The sequence below is a fragment of a genome, unplaced genomic scaffold, assembly GCF_019419815.1.
Source record: "Pyrus x bretschneideri cultivar Hongxiangsu unplaced genomic scaffold, Pyrus_bretschneideri_v1 Contig1, whole genome shotgun sequence".
In the NCBI taxonomy this organism is placed as follows: domain Eukaryota; kingdom Viridiplantae; phylum Streptophyta; class Magnoliopsida; order Rosales; family Rosaceae; genus Pyrus; species Pyrus x bretschneideri.
Window position 1 is genome coordinate 10,767,520 of NW_025999390.1, and position 14,950 is coordinate 10,782,469.

A 14,950-nucleotide genomic window follows, 5' to 3' on the forward strand; every position below is an offset into this window, starting at 1 on the left:
TTAGACCCGAAGTTCCATCATGCAAAAAGATCAGGAATGAAGTCCCTAGATCCTCAAGATCGAACATGAAATTTCTTGATAAGTACTTAAGTTTGAAGAGCCGAAGTGCCATAACTTAATTGTAAGGCCATGAGAGTCCCAAGTCATAGGCTATTAAATAAGGACCAGAAGTTCTTTGATGTATGATACATTTTGCTGGAGAGTTTACATCTCGAAGTTTTGATGATTATTACATGTCATTGGGCATTGATGTTAAACACCATGTTCCTCATGTTCATACTCAAAATGATTTAGTAGAAACATTTATTAAGCGGATAAAATTGATTACCCGCGCTCTACTCATGAAAACGAGATTGCAAGTTTTCTACATGTGGACATACCATTATACATAATTCACTATTAAGTTTGGTTGAGACTAGTTACCAACCATCAATATATCTCAGTACAACTCGTGTTTGAGCACCAGCCAAACATGACATATGTACGAGTTTTTTATTATGTTATCTATGTGGCTGTTGTACTGCCACAACGTATACAAACTGGGAATTTATGTTGAATTTGATTCACCATCTATCATTCAACATTTGGAACCCTTGATTGGGGATACATTTACCACGCGACTTGCGGACTATGATTTGGATAAGACAGTTTTCTCGCCGTTAGGGCGAGAAAATAACATCGTTCCAGAAGAATGATGAGAAAATATCATTCCAGAAGAATGATGAGAAAAGACCGTTCCAGAAGAATGAAGAGAATTTGTCTTATTTTGATTCATGAAGCAATCAATATAAAACAAAGTGAGAATAATTGAATGATGCAACGATATGCAAATCAAATGCCATATGCATTTAATGATGCAACGAAAGTAATAAAATCAATATACTTGCTACAAATGTGCCTACAAGAATTGATGTCCCTGTTGGACAAAATAATGTGGTAGCAAATGATTTATCTGTTACACGCCTGAAGTGTGGCAGACCTTTAAATTGAGAAGGTTCAGTCATTCGACAGAAGAAGCATATGGCACTACTGAACTATTGCATTCCCAAAGCATAACTGTTGCATGCCTGAAGCATGACAGTCGTCATATGGATACGTGTCCCAAAAAGGACAATCCGCAGACATGGTAATGTTGATGTCTCATGCATGAAGCATGATAGACATATAGGTTCCAATGACTTAACTCCCGGAAGTGGAGATTAAAATCCCAGCTTTATAACGCTTAAGAGGAGGTTATGATCCGCATTCTCTAAATTATTGCTATCTTGGAAGAAATAGTGTAATGCCCTTGAAGAGGCAATGGATATCCAAAGAAATGAAAAGCTTTTATGCATGTGCATGCACATGAGAATATGAGATCAATGATTGATGACAACCAATGGTAATTTTGGTTTTTACAAGTAGCTACTAAATTCATCAATGAGATGTATTGATATTGAGTCACGTTCTTTTGCTCGTCGACGAAAGGAAATATTATTTGCCAAAAATGGAGAAAGGCAATTCCATTACAATCTTGTAAGAACGTGGAAAAATGGACCTATATTTATGTGTATATAATACAAATAGCCAAAAGATGTTGAACCAAATGAGGTTACATATGGGCATTTGTAATACAGTGAATTACACTCAAATAATATGACACAAGGTTGCTAATTGAAACCTGAAATTATGCTCTTATAAACAAGTTCATATGAATGGAGAATTATATACGAAGGATTATGAGTTGCCCACATCATATCTCCATAAGTAAATCTTTCAAATATACATGGAAGCAAGTTACTCTGTATAAATTCCAAAGGAAAATGTGTCATGAAGTGTAGAAAATCCCTAAAGGATTCAGATTGCTTGAAGAAAACCCTAGAAGGGTAAAGCATAAAATATGTACTTAAATACCAATGGATGGTATAAATTGTCTTAGTGAGTACTATCATTATGATATTGTTGTAACATACTAAAATCTCTTGCAAGAGTCGATAATATTAGATTTAGACTCCTGAAGAGTCTAAAAAATTTATAAAGTGTTGAGAAAGATTGTTTCGAACGGCAGAATCGAACAATATGCCAACACGAATCTTATCCATGATGTTTATAAAGAATCATATGGATTGAAGATTATGAGTTGAATACTCAAATTATTTAGACACTAAGAATGATCATTTATCTTCGTGAAGGTAAAGATAAATTGATATTTGGTCTAGAAGTACCACATCTTAGTGAAGTATATGCTTTATTGTATTTGGCATAATAGATTGAATGAAATAAAGCTTATCTATTAATATCTCCAAGAAATTACATACACATGAGTTAAAACAAACAAACAGGAGGAAACCTTCACAAGGGTTGCTCATGTGAAGCCTCAGTACTCGGAAGTACCCCAGAAGGGGGAGGCACCAGAGGTTGATTATTTGGAGTCTCAGTACTTGGTGAAACTCCAAACGGCTGAGACAATGGGTGTCTTTGGAATAAAGACTCGAACCCCTGATTGTCATCTTGAGTCCGACCTTTGGATTCCAGTAATTGGTCCAGCTTTCTTTTCATGCTCCTCAAGTAATTATTTGCAAGCATGTGTAACACTATATTCTCGTGCTTGAACCCTCTAATCTCTTGTTTAAGATTTGCTACCTCAGCCATCAATGATTCAACTTGGTAAGTTCGAGCAAGTAGGCGTTGGCCTATATTAGAAACAGAGCCCACACACTGAATACTGAGAGCCAAGGAGTCTTGAACAACCGACTCATCAGACCGGTTTGAAAGGATTCTATTATCCTTAGAAGTGAGAAGATTCCTAACCACCATTGTAGCGGTTAGGTCATTCTTCATCATAGAGTCCCCAACCGTAAGAGGACCATTAGAAGATAAGAAGGACGAGCAGCATATATTATCCTGACGCGGCTCGTCTGTACCACTCTTAAGACTTAAATCTAAGCAAATGTTAGATGGGCAAGTCATTTTTCAGAAACAATGAAGGAAAAATGAGGTCAGATAAAATCTCAGAAGTGCAAGAAGGGGAAATTTCTGCCGGCAACAATTTTTTGATTGTATCTGAACAAAATTGATATATCCATAAAAGAAGAAGAAACATGGCCACTTGTTCAAAAATTGAAGAGACACCGCTCTCCGAATTTCAAAATCCAGATTTTCAGGATAAAATTTGTCAACAGTTCTCAGACGCAATCTCAGCATATGGATGTCACGTGCAACTTTGTCAAATATCTCTGATAAAGTTGAAAACGTGTGAATCTTACTGTTCTAATTACACCACAGTTGCTGACAATAGTAAAGGCACAACACCACTACCTATTATTGGGAAATCCCTATATATGTCGACCTCTATCTTCCATAACAAGGCAGACCTACAAAAATATCTAACTCTTCTTCCTCTCCGAGAATGCATCTTCAACAAAGCATCTCGAAATACTCAGTTTTCTTCCTCTCTGAGGATACCTCATTAAATAAGTCACACAAGAGCAAGAATATCTCATATCATCAGAGACGAGAGCAAAAGTATCTCTTATCATGCAATCTTCCTGTCCTTTTCTTTATCCTTATTCTCACCTAGAGGACTAAGGAGAAAGAAAGCAATCAGTCGAAACTTGAAATCAAATTTCCAGTCAGGAACCGACTGCCTGGAAACTTTCTTGATTGCTTACCTAGCATTGCTCTAGAGTACTCATTTTCAACTGTTGATATAATGATTGAAGCTGCCAAGCATGATGAGTCGCTGAGAAGTAATGTTCTGAAAGACCTTTCAAATGCAAGGTTTGCACTCCACTCCTGCATCAGAGGACAAATACTGCAAGAAAAGATGCCAAACCTGCATAGGGAAAATGATACATTGAAGCATGTGGAGACAAGCACAACAAAACATGAACTGATTCATCCCCAACTAAGCCGAAGATCACTTGTCATATGGAGCTGCTCGTGGCTCCATTTCATTCACGGACAAGTCCCAAGGATCTTGAAGAAATCACAAGTCCGATTCAAGATCAAGTGTCTACCACCCTTGAATCAAATTCCGCTCCAGATAAAAGGAGTAAATTCAGACCTTTGGTGCAAGTCTAGCAAAAAGCCATCCAGCCCAATTCAAGAAATAGCCTGTGGAAAGTCAACAAGTACAACATATGTGTTACTACTCATCAGGGGGAGCATCCAAAAACAGATCAAGATTTTAATGAGTCAATCGAAGACTTGTGGTCATCCAAGGGGGAGTGTTGTAGAATAGTGGATGTCTACTCAAAAGGAATCAAGTAATGGTTGTCAATCAAACTGTTTTCGGTGCTTGACAACCATTGGCCACCATGACTATCCAACTAGTTGGTATTTGCCTATAAAGTGAATTGTTGAAGATGAGAGCAGATGGCTGAGAAGAGAAAACAAAAAGAAGAGAGGAAGAAGAGAGAAGCCACAAGGCTCACGTCAGAGAGAAGAAAAAGAAAGGAGATAATAGAGAGAGATATCCATGTATTTCTATTATTTCAGATTATAAATAAAAGCACTGATGCTGCTCCGATGATGTACTCCAGTCACACTGACTTTAGAGGAACCTCGTAAATTTTGTGTCTTGTTTATTTATTTCACTGCACATACCGTCCATTTTATAATAGTTGATTTTTTTTTTTTTTTTAAATCAGAAGATATAAAGTTGTGATGGTGATTCATTTTTTAGGGAAGTACTTTTAAAGGAAGATTTGGAATTTGCTACTGAGATTCTCAGAACACCTACAGTATCTATTGTATGATCTTCCTGATAAAGAGGTAGATATATAGATATGTTTTAAAATTTTGATTGTGAAGTTTGTGAACCACATCAATATAGATACCTGGCTAGCTAAGCCTTGTAATGTCAAGTGCTTTTGCTGCCCCACCAAAAAACCCTCTCCATGCATCTGTATGTCTCTAAGCGTTTTTGTTACTTTCTATCGTTTTTGTTAGGCACTTTGTTAATCTTAATAGTGATGATATACTTATCTTTAACGTGAAAAAGAAAAGTTTTCAAATGTCAAACCCTCAAATCCAAGGCCAATATTGCACATTTGTTGAACGAGCGAGTTGAGGGGTATGGCCGGGGCATAGTAGGGCCGTCCGTTTACCAAATTTCTAAGTTCGATCGGGTTAGTACATCAAATCGTGTGTACCGTTTTGACAACAGACAACACTGAGTTGCTGAACTTTCATCCATATATATCCACCGGCCATTAGGGTACCATGCACCCATGAACATAAGTATGAAGTGTTTTCTAGAACTCAGAAAAGAAGAGAGAAAGAAAACCCATCACTTGAGCAGGCAAACCCTCTTGGGGTTTCTAGAAGCAAGTCCCCACTCCCCACACCTTCACCCTTGATCCCACCAGGAATATTACCCTTTTGGACTCTTGTCATTTCCCCATATTATATTATTTTATTTATATTATCATTTTTCTTTCCAATACCATGATAGATAGGTGGGCACAGTTGTTTAAAACATGAAAAATAAATTTTTCTGATTTTTTAACAATATCAGTAAGCTGCAACGGCAATGCCATGAAAGATTTATATCGATCGGTTTTAACAGTAGTGAGCAGATCTTGTCAATCTAATTAAATATGAATTAATGAATGCAAAATATCTGCACTCTGAACTCTGAAGTGAAGGATGTCCTATCACTTTTAAGGTGATTAATTAATTAGATAGATTATGGATTTCGATTTCATTCATTAACTTTAACTAAATAATAGAGGAAAAGGGTCATACATGTGATGACTCATATTTAGTCAAAGAATAATACTAAGTAGACTAAAATTATAGATTAAATTTATAAATTAAATTATGTGTTACTAATAAGAAATAAATACGTTAATTAACATAAGTAATAATCTAATTATCAACTTTCATATAATTTAATTGACAAAATTTTAGTTACACATTTATTCTCTCGTAAAGTCAAATTGTCATGTGTATATAAAGATGACTCATCATATATATGTATATGATGTCTCATATTTTGTTTCTGCATATTGATGCATCTTTATTTAGGTTCATATATAATATGATTACTCATTTCCGTTTAACTGATGTAACTTTGCGATGCAAAACAAACTCTTCCCAATTAGTTAATTAAGCCTATCTCAAGCTAATCATCATGCGTTTAGAGCAACTCCACCATTGCAAAAGTCTCCTAGGGCTATTCACTATTGAATCCACTCAGTGAACATTAACTGCCCTTAATGAACAGTAACTGTCTTTTGCATCTCCACTTTTACACTGAATAACCCTGGTAATAAGCAATAAAATAGTAGTATTTTTTTAATAAAATAATTGATCTTTTACCAATTCTTACATTAATTCAAATGGGAAGTGTGAAAGTTTCAAGCTTTAACATTAATCCATCAAGTCAACCAAGAAAAACCCGTTAATCTAAATTTTTAGAAAAAGAAAAAAAAATCAGAAGGGCAACAGTCCCAACAAATAAAATAGCAAAATGGTTCATCGAGCTGATTGATTTCACTTCAATGGTTCGTCGAATTTGATCTGCTTTCCGCGTGATCTAGCTGTTTTCTTAGTTGGGTCGTCCTTTTTTCCTCTAAATTCAGTTGGGTTTTTGTAAAGTTCGGAAATTTCAGGGATTTTGGTGGGTTTTTTGTATGGGTTGTGTCGACAGTGGATGGAGGCGGTTTTGGGTGGTTTTGCGGGGGTAGGAAGGTGGTGGGTTTAGGTGTTTGATGGTATCTGGATTTGATTGTTTTAGGGTTTGTGAGAAATGGGTTTGAAAGTTAAGGATGGTAAAGTGGAGGCCTAGGACATCTGCAAATCGAAGGTGAGGAGGAAGAAGAAGCAGAAAGCTGATGGGGATGAGCTGACGTTACCCTAACGTTAGCCTTGCATCATACCTATTCCGAGGTCTTGGGCCAGTAACTCCTCACGGGCCTCTCGCTTGGGCCCTCTTGGGCTCAATCGCCAGCTTAGGCTGGACCTTCTTGCTCGAGGGTTTTGGCACTGTTTGATAGCCAGTCTATCTGGCTATCAGCTCCGGTGGAGCTACTCTTATACATGTCTGATATGCATGTAGTAGTTGGACAAGATTTTTGTTGCAATCTCCAATTTATCCTAGTGGATAGGGTATTTAGTTCCTACCCATGTGTTTTGGGTTCAAAACTCTCTCCTCCTTAAATTATTGTAGTAGTTTGAAATCCTTCTCCTTCTCTTTAATAGTAATAATTTTTATTTATTTTTTAAATGGCTCAAGGTTTGGAAACGAGAGTTAAGAAATGTGTTTGGGTTAATATTTGAACATTAGACTTAGATGAAGGAAAGCCCAAGGGTGCCAAATCAAAAGAAGGACTTGCCCGAAGCCCAGCATCAAGCCCAAAGGCAAATTGAGGCCTTCTCAGCCAAGATACAAACCACGTGCTTACCATTGAAGTGACAAGTGATGAAAACTAACCTACTACTAGCCAAAGAACACTTTCTAGTGGCATTTCAAGTAAAACGCTGATGACTCAATACCCTCCAAGTGTTTTTGAGCAAGAACAAAGTCACAGCAGTCGGGCTAATTTGTCTATAAAATTAGGAAGATGCCCCAAAGATAAGGACACTCAACCAATCAAACAAACAAACATACAAACTCTGCTCTCAAGCCAAATTTGCATCCAGAAGCTGTAATTAGCCCATATCTCATATCTTTTACCAATAGTTTTCCTTAGAAAGCCTATCTTTCTCTAGTTTAAAGCTCTGCTACCTTCTAGCATCCTAGTATTGAATCCCTCGTGTAAACTTGTTTATCATCCATCCATTTTTAGCATATAATCCCTGCAAACTCAAAGAGAAGTGACTGCAAGAAATTCAACATTGCCAGACGAGGTGAAATCTTGCCCAAAGCTCTTTGTTTGCGTTCTAAATTAGTAGATCTATTGCTTAAATGTATTCTCCAGCATGTATTCAAGTTATTTCCATCTATTTTCCTATTTTAAGAGTCTCATTTGCATCTGGATCCGGTTAGTTTAATATGTTTTCATTAAAAGCAATCTAGGACCAAACAAATGACTTAAGGGGATCTGGACTCCCTTCATTCGAACATACAAGATTATGAATTAAAAGTCCTTGTTTACAAGGCAAGAAAAATAACTTAATGTGGACTTAACCCATCCACGACAATCCTTTGATAACAAGAAGTCCAAGTAACTTGGGGCATAAGTAATTGACTTAAAACACATTTGTTCTACATCTGATATACTGAGATAGCAGTGGCATGCCTAACATTTAGTTAGTTTTGATTGCGAGCCTCAAGGTCTACACCTAAGGCCCCACAAAGGCACATTTCAGAACTAACTTTGTCATCTTTTTGTAGCACATTAACAAGTAAGAGCCCGACTACACATCCAAAATTCCAATCCCTTGGGGAGATGTGCTAAGGTCCGAGCAGCCTTCTCCAGAGAAATCTTTGCCCAAACATATTTTTGGCACGCCCGGTGAGACTCACACATACTAGTCTTGTATGCCAAGAAAAAGTAGGAAGGAGAAAATCTTCGGGTGAAACACAGAATACGGGACATCCTAGTGTCTACTAAGATCAAGCATGACAAATCATCCAGAGGATTTTCCTTCCTTGCAAGGACCAACTATTCTAGAGAGCCCAACTTCATTCGAAAAGTCAGGAGGGAAGGTGACCAATGAAGACTTGCAAACCACCATGATGCAAGTACTAAAAACTATAGAAAGTATCACTCTGGAAACCAAATGAGAAGTGAGTAGAGTATGTTCCTTAACAAGGAGTCTACAAAGAAGATTAGATCTGGAGTACTTTACTCCAAAGAATGGTTATGCCAGGGAAATGATGAGGGAAGCGAGTCCTGAGAAAGAACCAGTTATCCCCCTATTTCCTTTGCTCGAGGAAAAGAGAGAAAAAGGAAAAAATAAGGAAGGATCTGGAGTTAATCAGCCTGTATTAGAGGAAATCCAAGAAGCGGAGTTGCCCGACCCCCTATTATTTTCACTAGATAGTAGGGGCAGAGCGGGCAAAAAAGAAAGAAGTATGGGATGCCCCAGTTAATCGGAGAATCCAGTGGAAAAGGCGATCCTACCAAGGCAGACAAACCTCTTCCTTAGAGGCCCCAATTATTGGCTAGTAAGGAAGGGGATGCCAAGTGGAGACAGCTCGACCCAAAGAAGGAAACCTCATCGGGCAATGATTGCAGCCCGAAATAGGAAGCCTCACATACCCCATACAACATCGCAACTAACTAGCAGCTTATAGATGAGTTAGCTGAGTTAAGAAGGATGGTGGTCTAGAATGCTCAACCCCAAGCTCGTTCGTTGTTCAGGATCACCTACCAGAAGCCATACCCCAAGTATATCAATTAGCATAATCATTTTCCATTGAACTTCAAGATGTTTGCATTCCCTACTTTTAGTGGAGATGATGGCAGTGTGTCATCTAAAGATCACATTTTCAAGTTCTCTGACCATTGCGTGGCATTTGAAGACAATCCTAATTATAAGTTAAGATTGTTTGGGAACTCGTTGGTGGGTCTAGCATCTCAGTGGTACTCTTTTTTGCCCCTAATTCTATTACTAACTGGGGGAAAATAGAGATGGCTTTTCATGAACAGTTCTACAGGATGGAGCCTGAGATGTCTATTAATGACCTAATGGAGGTGAAGCAATATGAACATGAGTCTACAGAATACTTCATGATAAGGTTCAGAAGGACAAGAATGAGGTGCCAATTCCCTATTAATTATGCCCAACTTATATCCATTGCTCAGAAAGCTTTGAGGCTGCCTTTGAGAAAAAAAGTTTTATGATGTACAGTTCAATGAGTTGTAAGAGTTGGTAATTACTGCCACAAAATATGAGAAGCTTTTGCTTGAGGAACAACAAGTCAAACACTCATCCAAGGTTCCCCCTTTTTATAAAAATAAAGCTACAATCCACCAAGTAAAGTTTGAAAGGACAGAGCCAGAAGCAAGTGATGGCCACGAAAGAAAAGGGATGGATATGTATGCGGCATAGATGACTACCCATTTCAAACTGTTAATAGTGAAGGCGTTAGTCCAACCAGTCAAAGATCAAAAAGTGGTGATGAATGATGGTGGATTTGTCCCTATGAAGCCCCCTACACACCAGAGTTATTCTTTTGATTTAACCAAGGCCTTGAAGATTTATGAAGAATTGGTACGGGCAAGAGTGATTGTGCTCGACAACACCAAAAAGATGCCTAAACCAAAAAAATTAAGAGGAAAGAAGTATTGCAAGCTACACTATACCTTCAACCATTTCATATCTAACTGTGTCCAGTTTAGGGATTAGATACAAGACCTCATAGTGAAGGGGAAGTTGCTACTGGAGAAACCATAGACTAACATGATGATTGACACTGATCCCTTCTTAGAAGCCTCAATAAACATGATCAACCTGACATGGGTTGAGAAAGGGAAATGGAAAGCTACCTAGGAAGTGAAAGCGGAAAAGAAGCAAGTTGATAGACCGACAGAATGAACTATCAAGTTACCCAAGAGACCCAAAGTAGCCATAGTTAAAGGGCTGGTGTTGTGTAGTAAGTGTCAATGTGAATGTGAGTTAGAAGTGCCAGTATTAGGAGCTATTATTGATCAGGAGTTAATCAGAAGAAAAGAGGAAAAAGAACAAGAAGCCCGCAGAAGCATCATGCGGGTAGCTGAGAAGGAAACTTCCAAGAATGTTTTCCAAAGGTTGGAAGGGGATTCTTAACCAAAGGGTTTGTCAGAAGTATTCAGAGATTACAAAGCCTCTGAAGAAGTGGAAGACAGAGAAGCCAAAATACCAAAATGGGTGGATGTAAGGCCCCCCAACCAAGTTATAATGATGTCAGAATGAAGGGAAGAACAAAGAGCATTGTGTCCCCATTCACCAAGAAAGATTATGCCCGACTCAGGCAAAAATGGTACGTAGTTGGAAAAAATGGGAGGCCTGTCAAAGAAATAGAAGCCTGTATGATCAGGAGAGTTCAAAGGCAGCACAAAGCCCATATGAACTCATTAAAAGTCCCTACTACATCAGAAACCTTGGAAAATGTGAAGTTTGAGAAAGTACCTTATGGGGGAAGAAATCAACTTCATTGGAGAACCAAATGGGAGGTAGAGAAGGCAAATAGCAAGACTGAGAGGGAATAAGATCATGTGCCGTAAAGCCCTCATCCAGGAAAGTACAGAATCTTGAGAATAGCTCAAAAGGACATGGTAATAATGCCAACACCAAGATGGAGCATGGAGCCAATATGTTTTGGAACTATCTCGCTTGAAAGAAGAATACCCTTACCTTTGTTGGTTGATACTCTTTGTGAAGTTCCAGAACAAATGCCTAACTTTGGGATAACTCGGGAGGAAAAGTTGCCCCAAATGATGTTGCCAAAGGAAGCATAGGCTTGGTTAAATGAATTCATGAACCATATTGAGGGTGAGAAGAAGGACTTACCTGAACCTAGCAACTTCCACGTAAACATGACATATGTTTTATCTGCCATGTTTTGCGCCAAGCCTGATCAACTTGCCACAATGGAGGGTGATTACCTAACAACAGAACCGATGATGGCACATGTTATTGTTGAAGAAACAGGAAAAGAGGAGTCTGGCAGAATAGTTTGCCTGAACTCACAAAGAAAGAGCCTGAGAGTGTACTCAGACAGAATGGTCTTCGGTCACTCAAGCTTGACTCTAGCTAACCATCTCAAGCCTATTTATGTAACTACTTATCTAGAGGAAGTACCCTTCAAAAGGGTTTTGATTGATAGAGGAGCTGCGATTAATGTATTGCCATATAAGCAGATGAAAATGGTATGTAGAAGTGAGGAGGATCTTATCCCCATAGATCTAACAGTTTCCAGTTTCTTTGGAACTATCACCAAAACCCATAGGATATTGCCCATAGAGGTTGACTTGGGTTCTAAGTAAATCATGCTAGCCTTCTTTGTTGTAGATAGTATTTCCACCTATGGATCTTTACTAGGCCGAGATTGGATTCATCAGAGTCTCTATGTGCCTTATACCTTGCATCAACAAATAACAGTTTACTATGAGGAATGAGTCATGGGACCAGGATTTTGGGAAATGGTGGAGGCCGAGTCATGACCATTCCTTCCCATAGCCAATGTGGCAAAAGCCAACTTTTATAATCCTAGTATTGGGATTCTCCAGTGCTTAGGAGTTGATGAGAACGGCCGCCCAACTAAGGTGACGGCCCAAAAGCTTTTGGAACAAGGATTGTTCCTCATAAGGGATGAATGGGATAGACCCCATATTATCCTAACTCCCCAACACCAGTAATGTCAAAACAAAGAATAAATGACCAGGTATTTGCAGCCATGTCCTTAATCAAAAGACTATTAGTGTATGGAAAAGAAAGAAAACAAGAAAGGGAGAGCTTGGCCAAGGAACAAGAGAAAACAACTTCAAGCAGCCAGAACAGAGGTGAGGAAGAGTTTTTTGGAAGGGAGTTGGAAGTAGCCATCCAAATGGCTGAATGTATATATGACTTGGATGGGCCAGAAGACTTGCCAGATAGCCCAAAGTTAGTCAAATTTTTGTGTGCAGAACCTGACAAGTCACCACTAGAGGTATAAGACCCCTTGAAGACCATTAATTTGAGAACTAAGGAAGATTCAAGGCCTATACAAGTTAGTGGCCTGTTGAAAACTGAAGATCGGGCAAAAATAGTCAGTCTCCTCCATGAGTTTAAAGATTATTTTGCTTGGCATTACACTGAGATGCTAGGTTTAGATTCAACCTTAGTAGAACACAGAATATCTATTAAGGAGGGATATAAACCTATAAAGCAAGCACCATAGAGAATGTCAAAATACATCGAAGAAAAAGTCAAAGAAAAGATTGAAAGGCTAGTGAAGGCTAGATTTATTAGGCCTGCCAAGTATGTCGAGTGGTTGGCCAACATTGTACCTATATTAAAAGCTATAACTAATGCAGTTAGGTGTTGTGTTGACTATAGAAACATTAATGGGGCTAGATGAATACCTTATGCCTATGGCTGATCTATCCATAAATGCAGTTACAAAACATAAAGTTTTATCTTTCATAGATGGAAATGCTGGTTATAATCAGATAAAAATGGCCAAAGAAGATATACACAAAACAGCTTTTAGGTGCCCAGGACATGTTGGAGCATATGAGTACTTGGTAGTGTCATTCAAGCTCAAGAATGCTGGTGCAACCTATCAAAGAGCAATGAATGCCATTTTTCATTACTTGATTGGCCATACATCGTGGTGAAGTCTAAAACTGAAGAACAGCACCTAGTAGACCTCAGGCAAGCCCTAACAAGAATAAGGATCCATAAGCTAAAAATGAATCCTAAGGAATGTGTTTTTGGGGTAAGGTTGGGCAACTTTTTGGGATTCCTTGTTCATCGAAGAAGGCTGGAATCACCTCATTCCACCAACAAAGTGCAACTGCAAAAGCTGCTGGGAAAAATCAACTTCTTAAAGAGATTCATTGCTAACTTGGCAGGCAAGATTCAGCCGTTAACTCCTCTGTTAAGATTGAAAGACAAAGAAGAGTTTGAGTGGGGCCCGCCACACCAAGAAGCCTTTGACATAATAAAGGCTTACTTAACTTCTCCACCAGTGCTCATGCCACCTCAGAGAGGGAAGCCTTTAAAGCTTTATATTTTTGCCTCTGAAAAATCAATGGGAAGTTTGTTGGCTTAAAACAATGAAGGTGGGAAGGAACAAGCAATTTACTACCTCAGTAAAATCCTTACTGAGGTAGAAACAAGGTATACTCCAATAGAAATGTTGTGTTTGACTTTATACTTCACTGCCTGCAAGTTAAGGCATTACATGTTGCCTTGCCACATCCACATTATTGCCAAGACTGATGTGATCAAGTATATGCTGTCAAAACCAATATTAACTTGGAGGATTGGAAAATGGATTCTAACACTATCAGAGTTCAGCTTTCAATATGTGCCTAAAAAAGCGATCAAGGGACAAGCAGTTGCAGACTTCTTGGTTGAGCACCAAGAGTCTCAAGATGAGATTATCAACATCCCAAGAACTTTGGAAGTGGCCAGTGTGTGGATCTCATCAAGCAAAGCCTTCTCGGGGCAGAGAATAATGGATCCAACAAGAGATAAAAAGAATAGCTGGTCTCTGGATCACTTATTGGAGATTGTATTTTGATGGTTCTTGCACTCAAAATGCTATTGGAGCCAGGATTGTTATCATTGATCCCAATGGTACTCACCATTATTATTCATTCATTCTATACTATCAAGAGACTACCAACAATCGGGCAGAGTATGAGGCGCTAATAATTGGCCTGGAAATCTTGATTAAGTTAGGGGCAACTGAAGTTGAAGTGTTTGGTGATTCAGAGTTGGTGATCAATCAACTAAATGGGGAGTACAAGTGCAGACACATCACCATGGTTGGTTATTACTTGGCAGCCACTCAATTGTTGGTTTATTGGGGTACTGAAATATCAGTCAGCCATATCCCCAGAGAATCAAATTCAATTGCCAATGAAATGGCACAAATGGCTTCTGGAGCACAGATCCAAGAAAGGAAGTTTGAAGTAAATATAGAAGTACAAAAGTGGAATCTCCCATCCATCTTTGATAGAGGATTCAACATAGATGTGATGACTAAAGAGCCAGAAATAGAAGATTAGAAATCATTTTTTTTCCCCACAAGTAAGAGAAATAGACAGCAAGCAACGAAGTATATCATGTAGGAGGAGAACCTACTAAGAAAGTTTCTAGATGGATTGTTGTTAAAATGCTTCTATGAGAGTCATGGCTGAAGTACATGAAGAAATCTATGGAGCACATCAAGCTGGAACCAAGATGAGGTGGTTACTTAGAAGATATGGTTACTTTTGCCCCGATATGGAGAAAGACTGCAAGGCCTATGCCGAGGGTGTGAAAAATGTCAAAGGCATGAGCCTCTCCAACATGTACCCTCAGAACCCTTGAACCCTGTGGT

At 38.6% G+C, this 14,950-nt stretch overlaps 1 protein-coding gene across 1 annotated transcript; it reads left to right on the plus strand.

The window, feature by feature from the left end:
• Positions 1-12,962: 12,962 nt before the first annotated feature.
• Positions 12,963-14,636, plus strand: LOC125473964. The gene is made up of 4 exons (XM_048577410.1): positions 12,963-13,170; positions 13,683-13,740; positions 13,798-14,112; positions 14,180-14,636. Exons 1-4 carry the CDS (start codon positions 12,963-12,965, stop codon positions 14,634-14,636), a joined length of 1,038 nt encoding a protein of 345 aa, XP_048433367.1.
• The last annotated feature ends 314 nt before the right edge of the window (positions 14,637-14,950 follow it).